The 13796-nt window shown below is 38.8% G+C and overlaps 1 protein-coding gene across 4 annotated transcripts in view; it reads left to right on the top strand.

Annotated features, from left to right (window-relative positions):
- Positions 1-13796, top strand: part of ATG2B (autophagy related 2B) — an 81488-nt gene that overhangs the window by 32855 nt on the left and 34837 nt on the right. For all 4 annotated transcript variants that reach the window (XM_061395252.1, XM_061395251.1, XM_061395250.1 and 1 more), the window contains 10 exons: positions 2425-2620; positions 2929-3071; positions 8099-8256; positions 8648-8820; positions 9278-9428; positions 10628-10827; positions 11391-11471; positions 12671-12777; positions 12933-13025; positions 13573-13643. In XM_061395252.1, the coding sequence (XP_061251236.1) occupies positions 2425-2620; positions 2929-3071; positions 8099-8256; positions 8648-8820; positions 9278-9428; positions 10628-10827; positions 11391-11471; positions 12671-12777; positions 12933-13025; positions 13573-13643 (1373 nt within the window). The remainder of the gene's footprint in view (positions 1-2424; positions 2621-2928; positions 3072-8098; positions 8257-8647; positions 8821-9277; positions 9429-10627; positions 10828-11390; positions 11472-12670; positions 12778-12932; positions 13026-13572; positions 13644-13796) is intronic.

Genomic DNA, 13796 nt, shown 5'->3' with positions numbered 1-13796 from the left:
GAACCAGTTGTTTTAATTTATAACTAGTAGCAACTGGCACCGCCTTCTTAGGAAAAACAAGGGAACTGTTGTAGATGCAGCAGAGCTGATTTGTTTGAGAGTGCCGTGCCTCGTGGCGCAGGCCGGTGTGGTGAGAAGGAGACCACAGAGCCTGGTGCTAGTGATGTGCCGCAGTGGGTTAGGAAAGGACTGGCCTTATTCTGGACAGAAGCGCCTGTCTTCAAAAACTGTTAGCTCCTGATGTTTGGGGTTTGTAGCTGTAATAAAAACACCCCCAATTGCCGGCGTCCAGCCCCGGCTGATCCAGGGTATTCGAAGGAGAGACGGCATAGGTGACCTATTTATTTAAATATTTATCAAAGATATAAAGAGTAATAGAATGAGGATAGCTCAGTGAGGAAATTCAGTGGAGAAAAGAGGCTGAGTAGCTTGGTTAACGCGGGAGACCAATAAAACTTCAAGACAAGAAGTTTGCACCACTTACGTAGGCCGCAGGCGTCCTTCCGTTCTCCCGAAGGAGAGGAGACACTGAGGCCTCCCCGGTTGGATCTTAGAAGCCCAGGCGTAATTAGTAAGCATGGTGGGTTCCGCGTTCCAGATGGAGACTCAGCCAGAGTGAGAGAGAGAGCGACATGGGGAGACCAAGTTTCGGTGAACAAGGGCCGCACTTTATTTTCCAAAGTAGTTTTTATACCTTAAGTTATGCACAGAGGATAATGGGGGAAGGGGTAGAGTCATGCAAGGACAGCAGTTCCTGATCCTAATCGAAGCCAGACTTTCAAACTTATCATATGCAAAAGTTCAGGTGATTTACATCATCTTCTGGCCAGGAGGCCTGTTAACATTTTAAGAAACTTATTTTTCTCTAAAGGTGATTATTCCAAAGTCAGGAGCCACCCTCCAAAAGCATTAGATAAAGTTGCATTCCTATAGGGAAAAGGTGTGGTGGGCTCAATCAAGAAAAGAATTAACTCAAGGGTCCAAGGTTACAAACATTAAAGCTACTACTTACACCAATTATATTAATCAATACACTGCCAGGGACACAGCAGGTAAGGGATATGGAGACTTAGCAGCAAACATTGGCCCAACAAGTGAAAAACCCTTTACCAATACAATTTCTAATCAATCTTTTAACTGCTCAAAGGACTCTGTATTTAGACAGTTTAGAACATTTCATGCCTCTCACAGTTGGGAGGCTCTGAGCGATCACATGTGGCCGGAAAAACCTATTCAGGCAGGCTAGAGGACTTCCAAAGGAGTATGTAGGTTGAAACACTATCACACCCAGGAACTTTATTAACTGAAGCTGTAAGCTAACTCTTTTTTCAGAGAGAGGTAGTGGGGGACAGCCACCCCCTCCTCCCCCCCCATAAAGTCAGAGGTGTAGGTGAGAGCACAAAGCAGAAAGTAGGCAGACTCTGGTTTTGGGGGTAGGTGCTCGAGAATTTCCAGGGGGACTCCTGAGGCTCGATCCCGCCTTTGCGTATGCCGAGCTTCCTTCCTCATGACCTTTGCCACAGGCGGAGTTCCTCACGCTGGCTCCCGGCAGTGATAGAATTCTAGTTGAGCTATTCCAGATCCTGAAAGATGATGCTGTGGAAAGTGCTGCACTCAATATGCAATATGCAATATGCACTCAATATGCAATATGCCGGCTCCTGGCACCCAATAACACTAGCCTTTTATTACTGAAATTTCTAAAGGGGAAGATTACTCTTGTTATTGCAGTTCTAAAATACTCCCCTACCAATCTCTCCTTTTCCATTTGAGCAGTGTATATAAGATGAGGTTTCTTAGGTATGCGAGAGTATTCCATGATAGCCAAACAGCTGGCATGCAGGATTTGGTTTAATGATAATACATAGAATTCTAAGGTAAATGTGCTAGTTGTTAATGAAATTTAAAAATTTTTTATTGATTTATAGTTGATTTATAATATTCTGTTGATTTCTGGTGTACAGCAAAGTGATTCAGTTACACACACACACACACACATGTTCTTTTTCATATTCTTTTCCATTACAATTTATTACATTGAATATAATTGTCCTTGCTATAAGTAGGAGCTTGATGTTATATATATTAGTGTGTATCTGCTAATCCTAAATTCTTCATTTATCTCTCCCCCACCTCCTTACCCCTTTGGTAACTGTAACTTTGTTAATGAAATTTTCAGTATCCCTTTTATTCTCAAAAGATGAGTGTTTCCGGTTATTCAAGTGTAAAATGTTAATGCCTTTCTTTTATTTGCTTATTTTATCAATTCCACTTTTAAGATTATAGGAGTGGGTTACATTCGACATAATCAAACTTTACACCTGTTGTTAATGATTTAATCAGTGGCCTTTGTGTTAGTTGTATACAAGTTAGTTTTGCAGTTTACACTTAGATCTTGCTTTTTAAAATCCTCTTTGCTGTCAGAATTGTACTAAAAGTGAACCCACCAGCCATGCATTCCATTTTGGAGAGAATAGCAGCTGAGGAGGAAGAGGAAAGTGACGGCCACTATCAGGAGGAAGAGGAGGGAGGTGCTCATTCCCTGAAGGATGTCTGTGATCTGAGAAGGCCAGCTCCGTCTCCCTTCTCTTCCCGTAGAGTAATGTTTGAAAATGAACAGGTAAAGTAAAAGTGTGAGCAAGCAACAACAGATTTGCCCCCTCTGTCAGATAGCCATGGTTTTAATGCTTTATCTTTTAAAAAATACTTTGTATACAGTTTTTGCTAGATTTTTAGCTCCAAAATTGAATAACATATGTTTTTTTCCCCCCTTGGTTAAAAGTTACATGCTTATTTATTTGCTCACATACCATGTCATATGGGTAGGATAAGCATTTATTAAGCTTACTATAAGCATACTATTACTCTTTTAAATATAAAATGGTTATTTGATGCTTTTTTTTTTTGCACTAAACTGTTATGTTCTAGATGGTGATGCCAGGAGACCCTGTAGAAATGACAGAGTTTCAGAATAAAGCAATCAGCAATTCTCACTATGTGCTGGAACTTACATTACCCAATATTCATATAACACTACCTAATAAAAGCTTTTATGAGAAGCTTTATAATAGGTGAGTTTAAACATGTTAATTTAAATCTTTGGGATTGAACTTTCCTGCCTCACTGCCTCTCTCCCACCCTACCTCGCTATTTCCCTCTTCCCTCTTTTCTTTTCCTGTTTTAATATTGTTGACTCTTTCAGTGTACTTTGTATGGTGTTGATTATAGAACCAGTACTGTTGTGGTGGGCTATTGTCACAGCAGAGTTTCCTAACCAATGCATCTGGTAACAGGGTTTCTTTGTGTGAAGTATTTATTCCCTCCACCCTAGGTCGCCTGGTTGCCCTCTGTCCCTTTACTGCAGAGTACTGAGAAAATGCCTCTGTGTACAGTGATACGACAACGCACTGAGGCCTGTACAAGTATCACTGTCATTTTATAGCTGAGGAAACGGAGCTCATGGGGACTAGGTAAACTATCCAAGTTCTTCAGGGTCTATGATCTTTCTACTCTAGAAGGCCATTTATTTCAAAATACTTGCTTGGTATATATGTTTAAGGGTATTTAAATATGGTAAATTTAAGTTTTTATACACAAGTTATAAATTAGAGCTGCTAAGTTTAACCAGTCCTTTGGATTGCAAGGAGATCCAGCCAGTCCATCCTAAAGGAAATCAGTCCTGAATGTTCATTGGAAGGACTGATGCTGAAGCTGAAACTCCAATACTTTGGCCACCTGACGCGAAGAACTGACTCACTGAAAAAGACTCTGATGCTGGGAAAGATTGAAGGCAGGAGGAGAAGGGGACGACAGAGGACGAGATGGTTGGATGGCATCACCGACTCGATGGACATGAGTTTGAGCAAGTTCCGGGAGTTGGTGATGGACTGGGAAGGCTGGGGCGCTGCAGTCCATGGGGTCGCAGAGTTGGACACGACTGAGCAACTGAACTGAACTGACAGTGATGTGAAAAGAGTTGGAAGATACTTGGATAGAGGGCCAAGAGACACTGGTGTAGAATCAGAGTCCTAGAGTCTTTGTACAAGGATTGTCCCTCCTGAGAGTTTAAAACACACACACACACACACACATACACACACACACATCTTGTTAGAATTAGAAACTCTTAACTTACAACTTGTGTATAAAAACTTAAATTTACCATATTTAAATACCCTTAAACATATATACCAAGCAAATATGTTGAAATAAATGGCCTTCTAGAGTAGAAAGATCATAGATGAAGATCTTGGACAATGTACCTAGTCCCCAGGAGCTCCGTTTCCTCACCTATAAAATGGCAGTGAGACTTGTACAGGCCTCAGAGGCTGGTTTGGAGCATTAGATGGTATAACGTTTGGCAAGTTCTGAGAACAGCGCCTGGCAAAGAGCAAACACCCCGCAGCCCTCTAATATTGCCATTCCCATCCACTCTGGCAGAGCTGAAAGGTGGCGATGTGGGTTTCTAGAAAAAAAGATGTCCTTAATGTCTGTTATTGTAGCTTCCCACATGTAAACAAGTTTTCCAAATTTTTGTTAATCTTGAAACTGCACACTGTTGTTTCTGCTATAGATTTGCGTGTATGTGTACTCAGTCACTCAGTTGTGTTCAACTCTTTGTGACCCCCATGGACTGTAGCCCGCCAGGCTCTTCTGTCCATGGGATTTCCCAGGCAAGAATACTGGAGTGGGTTGCTGTTTCCTCCTCCAGTGAATCTTCCCAGTCCAGGGATCGAACCTTCATCTCTTGCATCTCCTGCTTTGGCAAGTGGATTCTCTACCATTGTGCTGTTAGGGAAGCCTGCTGTAGATTTAGTGCCAAATAGGATTTGGATTTATACATGATCTAAAGTTTGGAAATCACTAATCTCTAGATCACTCTCCTTATTTTTTGGCTGAGGAATGTCTACCAAACTAACTAATGTGCAGGGCTAAGACTGAGCAAAATGAAACAGTTAGTGCAAGGTCCAGCCCAGAGGTCAGAGGCCTTCATCCGCTTCTGTCTCCTGCACTGATTGAGCAGGTTAAATTGGGACATCAAAATTGTAATACACACCTGAAACATTGCATTTACAAATATTTGTTCATTTACCACCTCTTTTTAAAATACAGGCCCAGGCCTTTTTTGATTATGAGCCACTGGTTAGAATTTTTTTTCTTGATGTATACTCAAGGCTTTGGCTACAGCTATCAGTTTCATTTTCTTTAACGTAGAGTGAAAAAATAGTTTGAAGCCAGTCTGAGTGCAGAATCCTTTCAGGTTTTTAAGATGTTTTCCCTTCATTCTATATACTTAAAAGTCATCAGTTAGCACAGTACTGAATTAAACTGCTTACAATTGCATATAGCTGGTATGAGCGGATCTGGGGCCAAATGCAATGGACAAGGAGTATACAAGGAGTATATACAAGGAGTATAGTCATTGGTGACTAGACGAAGCATACAGTACAGCTCTGGAGGCAGAAGTTCTTAGGTGGGCTGGGGAGTCGTCCACCAGCAGTAGACAGGTAGCATCTAGAGGGCCGGTCAGTCTGGCAGCTGGGGTAGTAAATCAGGCAAACTGGAGATCACCTGTTCATCTGGGGAGCTGGTTAGGTAGGGTTGCTTAAGAGAGCTTCTGTTCTCTCTTACTCTGCTCACTTCTCTGTCTCCGAGGCCCCTAGGGTTGTATAAATACTGCAGTGTTCCCACCCTCTGGATCATAGAAATCATGTATCTCAGTTTCTCAGTATGAATTCTTTGCCCTTCATTTGGCTTTGTATTTACATTTTTTTATTTTAAAAATTTTCAGACATTCTCAAACTTATAGGAATGTTGCAGGTACAGTATAAAGAGCTTTTTATCCCCTCAATCATTTGAGAGTAAGTTGCTGAGTTTCTGTCCCTTCAGCCTTGAGCAGTTGAATGTGTATTTCTCACAAACAGGGACATTCTTCTACCTAACCATAGTTCAGCCATCAGAATGAGAAAATTAATATTATGCATTAACATCTAACTCTCCGACCCCATTAACATTTTGCTAAATGTCTCAGTAATGCCCTTTACTATATATAAAATTTAAAAATATCTTTCTGAGCAGGAATTATAACCAACTCTGCCTTTACTGCATACATTTAAAATAATGGTTTATTCCTTTAGTCTTGGAGGAGAAAATGGCAACCCTCTCCGGTGTTCTTGCCTGGAAAATCCCATGAACAGAGGAGCCTGGTGGGCTGCAGTCCATGAGATTGTAGAGTCGGGCATGCCTGAGTGACTGAGCATGCATTCCTTTAGTGCTCTCACTCTTCTTAGAAAGACAGTCTTAGATACAGGAAGATTTTTTTTTCTCCTATGTCAAAAGTCCTTTAGAATAGAATACAAAAAATTCTCTATCTAGTTTATTAAATCAGATATTTACCAAGCCTTCATTATGTTTCAGGCTCATAGCCACAAAACCACGGTGATATCTCTAAATATCTTAAATGTTTCCTTTCTTGATTTAAAACATCACTTAATGTATTAATGGTGTCAAGACTGTGTTTAGACCAAAATGTAAAATCATATGAAACTTAGGTTTGCAGGTCTCATACTACAAACTCCAGGTTTTATTCAAAGTAATAATTTCTCTTTAACCTATAGCTGTAGGGAATAAGGTAAAGGAAAATTTCCTGAGGAAATTCTTCATTTTATACTTTCACTGTTTCTTCATACAGGAGTTTAGACTACGACCTGGATTTAGACTCTTGTTTCTTTGTCCTGTGAGTAATGTGCCCAAGAGACGATGAGCCACATGAGTACCGAACAGGTGTGGGCATCGCTGTCTGTGTCTGAGATGACATGCTTCTGCCCTGAGTGTCTGGTGTTCTTTACCCAGTGATGCTTCCAAAAAGAGCCCTTTTGGGTTGGGATTGCAGTTTATGGAGAGTGACAGTACTCAGTCCTGGCTTGTACTTTCTAGGGCCTCAGAAGCTCAGGAGTTGGCCCAGGAAGTTCCTAGACCAGTGGCTTCTCGCAGGAAGGGGCCAGGGTTTGCGTCATCGCTTGTCACCTTGACTGGTATTCACACTAGGCTTTACGATGAGCCTGTGCTTTTGGCAGTCCTTCATGTGAGTCATCCGCTGGTCCTCCCTTCAAACCTTCAGTGCCCGCTGTGTCACGGCCACCGTGCTCGGCACATGTAAAGATGACTAAGGCACAAGTCCCTCTCTCTGAGGGGCTTCAGTCTAGGGAAGGGAAACCAGAAAATAGAGTATTCTAGGTGCAGTGACTACTGCATTATGCCTGTGAAGGATACTCAATGGGTCCAGGCTTAACAAAAATCTTTGTAAAGGGCATTGTAAAGTCTCGGTTTTCATGACAACGTGGAGGTGAGTGGTGGGGCTGGGGATATCTGAGAAATGACAAATATCTCTTTCAAAAAGTGGGATGTGATATTAGCCTGGCTGAACATGTATCACCCCAGTAGTTATCAGTATTAACTTGGCTGTTCTGTGAGTTAGAAGAGTTTCCTCTCTTTATTCCCTGTTCTATATGCTTCTTCATCTCATACAAATTTCCCAGTGAAGCTGTGCTTTCTCTTGAAGAAAGAAAAAGCAGATATCCCTAGAGACCATGAGCAATGGAAAGAACTGAGCAGGGAGCCGGACGTAATCTGGGCTCTGGTCCTGGCTCTCCCGTTAATTAGCTTTGTGACCTTGGGCAGGTCACTTAACCTTTATGAGGCAGTTCCTTCAAGTGTAAAATGAAAATAATTCTCCCTTGGCTGTCCCATAGGTTTGAGGCTGTAGTTTACAGAGTGTTTTCATATACATGAATAGTCTTCCTTTTGTTATTTATGTGTTTTTATTTTTAATAAACCTCCTTTAAATGCGTTCAGATGTATGTAATTTGATCTGTATTAACACTGGTAAAACTAGGCAGATAGCTAACTAGGTATGTAATTGTACAGCTGCCTTTCTCACTGCCCTGAAAAATATATCAGTTATTTTTCCATTGAAAGAAATTTCATTTCACCCTTTAGAAAAATTGCTATTCATGTGACTTCTTAAAGGAGTATCCTGTGGTTTGCCTTTAGTTGAAGTAGGAGTTATGTATTTATTTTTCAACTTTTGTCTTCATAGGATCTTCAATGATTTGCTGCTCTGGGAACCAACAGCTCCTTCGCCAGTAGAGACATTTGAAAATATTTCGTATGGTATTGGGCTTTCAGTAGCCAGTCAGCTGATTAATACCTTCAGCAAGGATAGTTTTAGTCCGTTTAAATCTACAGTTCACTATGGTAATATATTTTAGATTTCTTCTGAATTAGAATGCCTGGTTTACCAGTAAACAAAGTAGTAACCTTTTAAATTGATGGATTTAAAAATGTTTGTTTGGTGTTCCCCATTTATAACAATATTTTATTATATCTTTTACTGACATAGTATTTTCCCATTTCTGTTTATTAATAATGTTATTAATTAAATGTTATATTTATAGTGATAGTATATACACTGTCTGAAGTTCAGTGGTAGAGAAAAACATAGAAGGTACATTTTTATTATCATACCTGATTCTTTGTAAAAATAAACAGGTAAAATGAATATTCTTGTGATAACGTTCAAGTTTGAATGTCCTTTTATTTTATAAGCTGTTAGAACAGCTGTAATTGTGCCATTTATTTCTCATAGATGAGGAAAGTGGATCTGAGGAGGAGACTTTGCAGTATTTTTCTACTGTTGATCCCAATTATCGTTCTCGTAGGAAAAAAAAACTAGACTCCCAGAACAAGAACTCACAGAGTTTTCTCTCAGTTCTTCTGAGTATTAATCATGGGTTAATTGCAGTGTTTACAGATGTAAAGGTAAGGATTTACAGATCTAAAGTGATTTTTCAAGTGCACCTCATTTTAAAACTACCATGATACACCCAGTCAGTCATTGAGGTAGTTTGAGGTTGTTTCAGTGAGTGATAAAAGTCAGTTTTCTGAGGTGTGCCATGATGACAGCAGCTTTGGAAATTTAGCTTTCATGGCAGATCAAAAGATAGACATTATATGAACCTTCTAAACATGGCAGTTGTACTCTTGAAGTGGTAACAGTAATTTACCTGTTGTAAAGGAGGATGCAGGATGGGATCATTTGGCTGAAGAGGCCTGACCTAGCATTTTTCATACCGCCATGTTGGATGGTTCAGGAACCAGACAGCTTTGCCGCAGTGGGGAGATCCTCCTGACCTGAATCAAGGAGCATCTTGAGGGTCCTTCTTACTTTTCTGCACTTAACTAATGACTTCTCTGTGTTTTCTGATCTTCTTATTAGCAAGATAATGGAGATCTGTTGGAAAACAAGCATGGTGAATTCTGGTTAGAGTTCAGCAGCGGCTCGTTACTTTGTGTGACGAAGTATGAAGGCTTCGACGACAAGCACTACGTGTGCCTTCACTGCGGCAGTTTCAGCCTCTACCACAAAGGTGGGGCAAGTGTGGAGAAGGTGTGCTTGTTCACTGCTGGTTAGACGCGTTTAAATCTTGCTTAATAAAGAAAATTTACTGAGAACAGAAATCGATATTAGAAATTATTTTCCATGGGGTGTCCTATTCCACTGGCAAAGTAATAATTATTGTAAATTAAAAGTTGGCTTTTATGTTCTTTTTTTGCAATGACTTTATTGAGATATAATTCACATTCCATGCAATTCACCCATTGAAAGTATACATTTCAGTGGTTGTTAGTATTTCATAGAGTTGTGTAACCATTATCATAGTCAACTTGAGAACATTTTCATCACCCCCAAAAGAAAGTCTGTAACCTTCAGTTGTAAACCCCCGAAGTCCTGCAGTCCCCTCTAGCCTTAAGAAGTGTTAGTCACTCAGTCATGTCTAACGCTTTGTGACCCTGTGAACTGTAGCCCTCCAGGCTCCTCTGTCAATGGGATTCTCCAGGCAAGAAATCCCTCAGTCAATGGGATTCTCCAGCCATTCCCTTCTCCAGGGGATCTTTCCGACTCAGGGATCGAACCTGTGTTGCCTCAATTGCATGCAGATTCTTTACTATCTGAGCCACCAGGGAAGCCAGCCTTAAGAAACCACTCATTTATTCTCAGTCTGTATGGATTTGCATATTCTGGATGTTTCATGTAAATGGAATCCCACAATAGAAGATTTTTTGTGATTGGCTTCTTGGCATGATGTTTTCAAGGTTAATCCAAATGTACCAGTGTTTCATTCCTTTTTTACTGCCAAGGGATAGCCCATTTTATGGATATACCATATCTTATTATACACTGATCAGTTGATTATTTTCTCTCAAGTGGTATTTCCTTTTGGTAGTACATACAGAATATACTGGTCTTTCAGTACATTCCTTGTGTTACTTCATGAATAGAAGTGGGATACTTGGACATTCTTAATGTTTATCAGATTTCCCTATTTAAATGTAACTTCCTTGACATTTCAAATCTCAATTTTTTGTTTGTAAACTTGAAGATTCACTTATTCCAACATTAGTAGAGAAGAATGAATTATTAATGCCAAGCTAGTTCTTGGTCATTTTGCCTCCAGGGTTATGTTATGTTCAGTGGAAGAACGTGGATTTTTGTTTGGGTTACAGAAGTTCGTGAGTTAATTTCATGTAATCATTCTGTTATATTGTCCCCTCATTGTGGATATAGGCATAGTGGATGGAGCAGTTCCTTCTACAGAAACACGACTGCCTAGTTCAACCCGCCCACATTGGTTAGAACCTACTATTTATTCCTCTGAAGAAGATGGCCTCAGTCGAGCTTCTTCAGATGGTGTTGGAGGAGACACTTTGAATATGCTGTCTGTTGCAGTTAAAATAGTGTCTGATAAATCAGAGTCCAATACAAAGGTGTGTATTTTATACCATCAAATACTTGTTCTTGATTTGATTCACTTCAATTTAGTCTCTCAGTCATGTCTGACTCTTTGCAACCCCATGGACTGCAGCACACCAGGCTTCCCTGTCCATCACCAACTTCCAGAGCTTGCTCAAACTCATGTCCATTGAGTCAGTGATGCCATCCAACCATCTCATCCTCTGTCATCCCCTTCTCCTCCTGCCCTCAATCTTTCCCAGCATCAGGGTCTTTTCAAATGAGTCAGTTCTTCACATCAGGTGGTCAGAGTATTGGAGCCTCAGCTTCAGCAGCAGTCCTTCCAGTGAACATTCAGGACTGATCTTCTTTCGGAGGGACTGGTTTAATCTCCTTGCAGTCCAAGGGTCTCTCAAGAGTCTTCTCCAACACCACAGTTCAAAAGCATCAATTCTTCAGCTCTCAGCTGATTCAAGTACTAGCTAATAAAAATGATTGCATAAATATAAGATATTTGTTTTCTTAGAAAAATTTTTCAAGTTTTGAACTAGAAGGTCATGTAGGTAATAAACATACCTTTTTGTGTTGTTCTGTGTAGGAGTTTCTCATTGCTGTAGGGCTAAAAGGAGCTACTCTCCAGCATAGAATGCTTCCTTCTGGGCTTAGCTGGCATGAGCAGGTAAGACAGCTGGGACGTATGTATTGATTTATTTTTTACTCTGTTAGTATGTACTGCACTTACTGAAGAGTTCACAAATCATAAATGTTCAGTGCTCGTTGAATTTTCATGAAGTAAATACTCCTATATAAACATTGCCTCTTATGTTAGAAAATAGGACATTATCACCACCCCAGAATGTAATTGATTTTTTACCTTAATGTTTGGTTCTTAAACATCTCGAAAACAGAGTTATCTTCTGTCATTAAAGGGACAGGACCAATACAGTGCCTGTCATAGAGGAAAATAAATGATGTGTTGACTTGCACTTATAACTGTATATTCTTTTTTTTCCTTTTTTAATAACCATATATTCAAGTATCATAGTTTCAGAATTATTCCCTAGGCCAACAACATACATTGAGGCATTTATAAGGATTTATGTAATAAATTTCCAATGTAATAACTGTATTTGGTTAATTATATTTTTTCAGAGGAAACTTTGGGTAAAGTTCACTCTTCTTTACCTGAGAATAAAAACTGTACTCTATGTAATTCTTGTTCATTTTTCTTAGAAAGAGAAACCTTTTCTTTGCTTTTGGAAAATAAGTTGTTTTAAACTTAAATGCTTTCAGAAACATCCTGAAACATAAAGTGTATATAGAGAGGGGATAGAGAGATGGTTAGTCTGCTGGCTGTCGGTAAGAGAGAGATTCAGCCTAACCTTTTAATTTAGATAGAAATATAGGAGGGTAAATGGTGGTGAGAGGACTGGTTTTCAGACCGACCTGGGTATAAATGAACGGGAAAGGAACTTCTCCCCACAGTGGGTTTACAAAAAACCAGAAGGAGAGTTTTAAACAGACTTTAGGAAAAAAAAATTTTATTTATTTATTTTTTTTTCAAAAAAAATTATTCCAAGCAAAATCATGTTGATGGTAGATTATACATACTTTTGTAGTTTCATAGGAGATGATTTTTCCAAGATCCCTGTAGCAGTGTGATTGTTAGATGAATCTCTTCATTTCAAATCCTAGTTTTGCAAATACTTTTTGAAGTAAATTCCTTCAAATGATGATTTTTTTTTCTTCTAACATGATTTTTCATTAAATGGTTGATTTTTTTTATAAGCTATTTTATTTCATGTTGGTATTAAGGATATCATATCAAAACTCTTTTTTTCTTCTAAAGCAGGGCATTTTATATTTTTGTGATTATAGATTTTATACTTCTTGAATATTGCTGATGAACCTGTTCTGGGATATAATCCTCCAACTTCATTTACAACCTTTCATGTTCATCTCTGGAGCTGTGCACTTGATTATAGGTGAGTTCCTAAGTGGAGCAAAATAAAGTTTTACTCTTTAAGATATGTATTGAGTTTTGAAAAAAATATTCAGTAGAGTTAAGGTTCAAAATGCTCTTAAAGGGGTTTCTTTTGTTGTGACAGACTAATGTTCTCTTGTTTCTGTGTCATATTAGGCCTCTTTATTTGCCAATCCGATCTCTTCTTACTGTTGAAACATTCAGCGTTTCAAGTAGTGTCGCCTTGGATAAATCATCTTCTACTCTCAGGTACCATATAAACCTCACTGTCCACTGAATGCAGCTGTTCAAAACATACCTTTAATTAAAGTCTCAATTGTGTGTTAAAAGCAACATTCTTTTACTGTTAGTCATGTTCCTTTATCTAAGTTTTCCATTTTTCTTTCTCAGGTGATTCATCACATCTCTTCAGTTCATTACTGTATTTCATTTTTTAGGGTGAAAATTAACTCTTGAGATTGTTAGTTTACTTTTTAAAACATTTATGTATAAACTTCCTATAAGACTTGATGCACTTTATTTTCCTAATTTAAACTTTGTGATTTGGTCATCTATTAAAACTGCTAAAAATTTAGAATTAATTTGAGCAGATGTTTAATCTCAGTCACACCATTTAAATATTTGTTACTCATAACAGTGAGTTTTAAAGAAAATGTTCGATGACATTTATAAGTTAGAGTCTTCATATGACTTTGATAACATTTATATGAGATAGAATGGTACAACTAAGTGATCATGCAGCGTATATTTGAGGTTAGTTTTTCAGGTCTTGATTTTATCTTTTTTTTCTCCCCAGAATAATTTTGGATGAAGCTGCTTTACACCTGTCTGACAAGTGTAATACTGTTACTATAAATTTGAATAGAGGTGAGAGTTAAAAAAAACAGTATCTAGGATAGATGAATGCAGTTTTATTTTTTGTATCTCAATATTTTTTAAATATTTTAACTCTGAAATAATGCCATGAAATTAAAAGATGCTTACTCCTTGGAAGGAAAGTTATGACCAACCTAGACAGCA

Source organism: Bos javanicus, chromosome 21, assembly GCF_032452875.1.
Source record: "Bos javanicus breed banteng chromosome 21, ARS-OSU_banteng_1.0, whole genome shotgun sequence".
In the NCBI taxonomy this organism is placed as follows: domain Eukaryota; kingdom Metazoa; phylum Chordata; class Mammalia; order Artiodactyla; family Bovidae; genus Bos; species Bos javanicus.
This window is presented reverse-complemented; position numbering and strand designations above follow the sequence as displayed.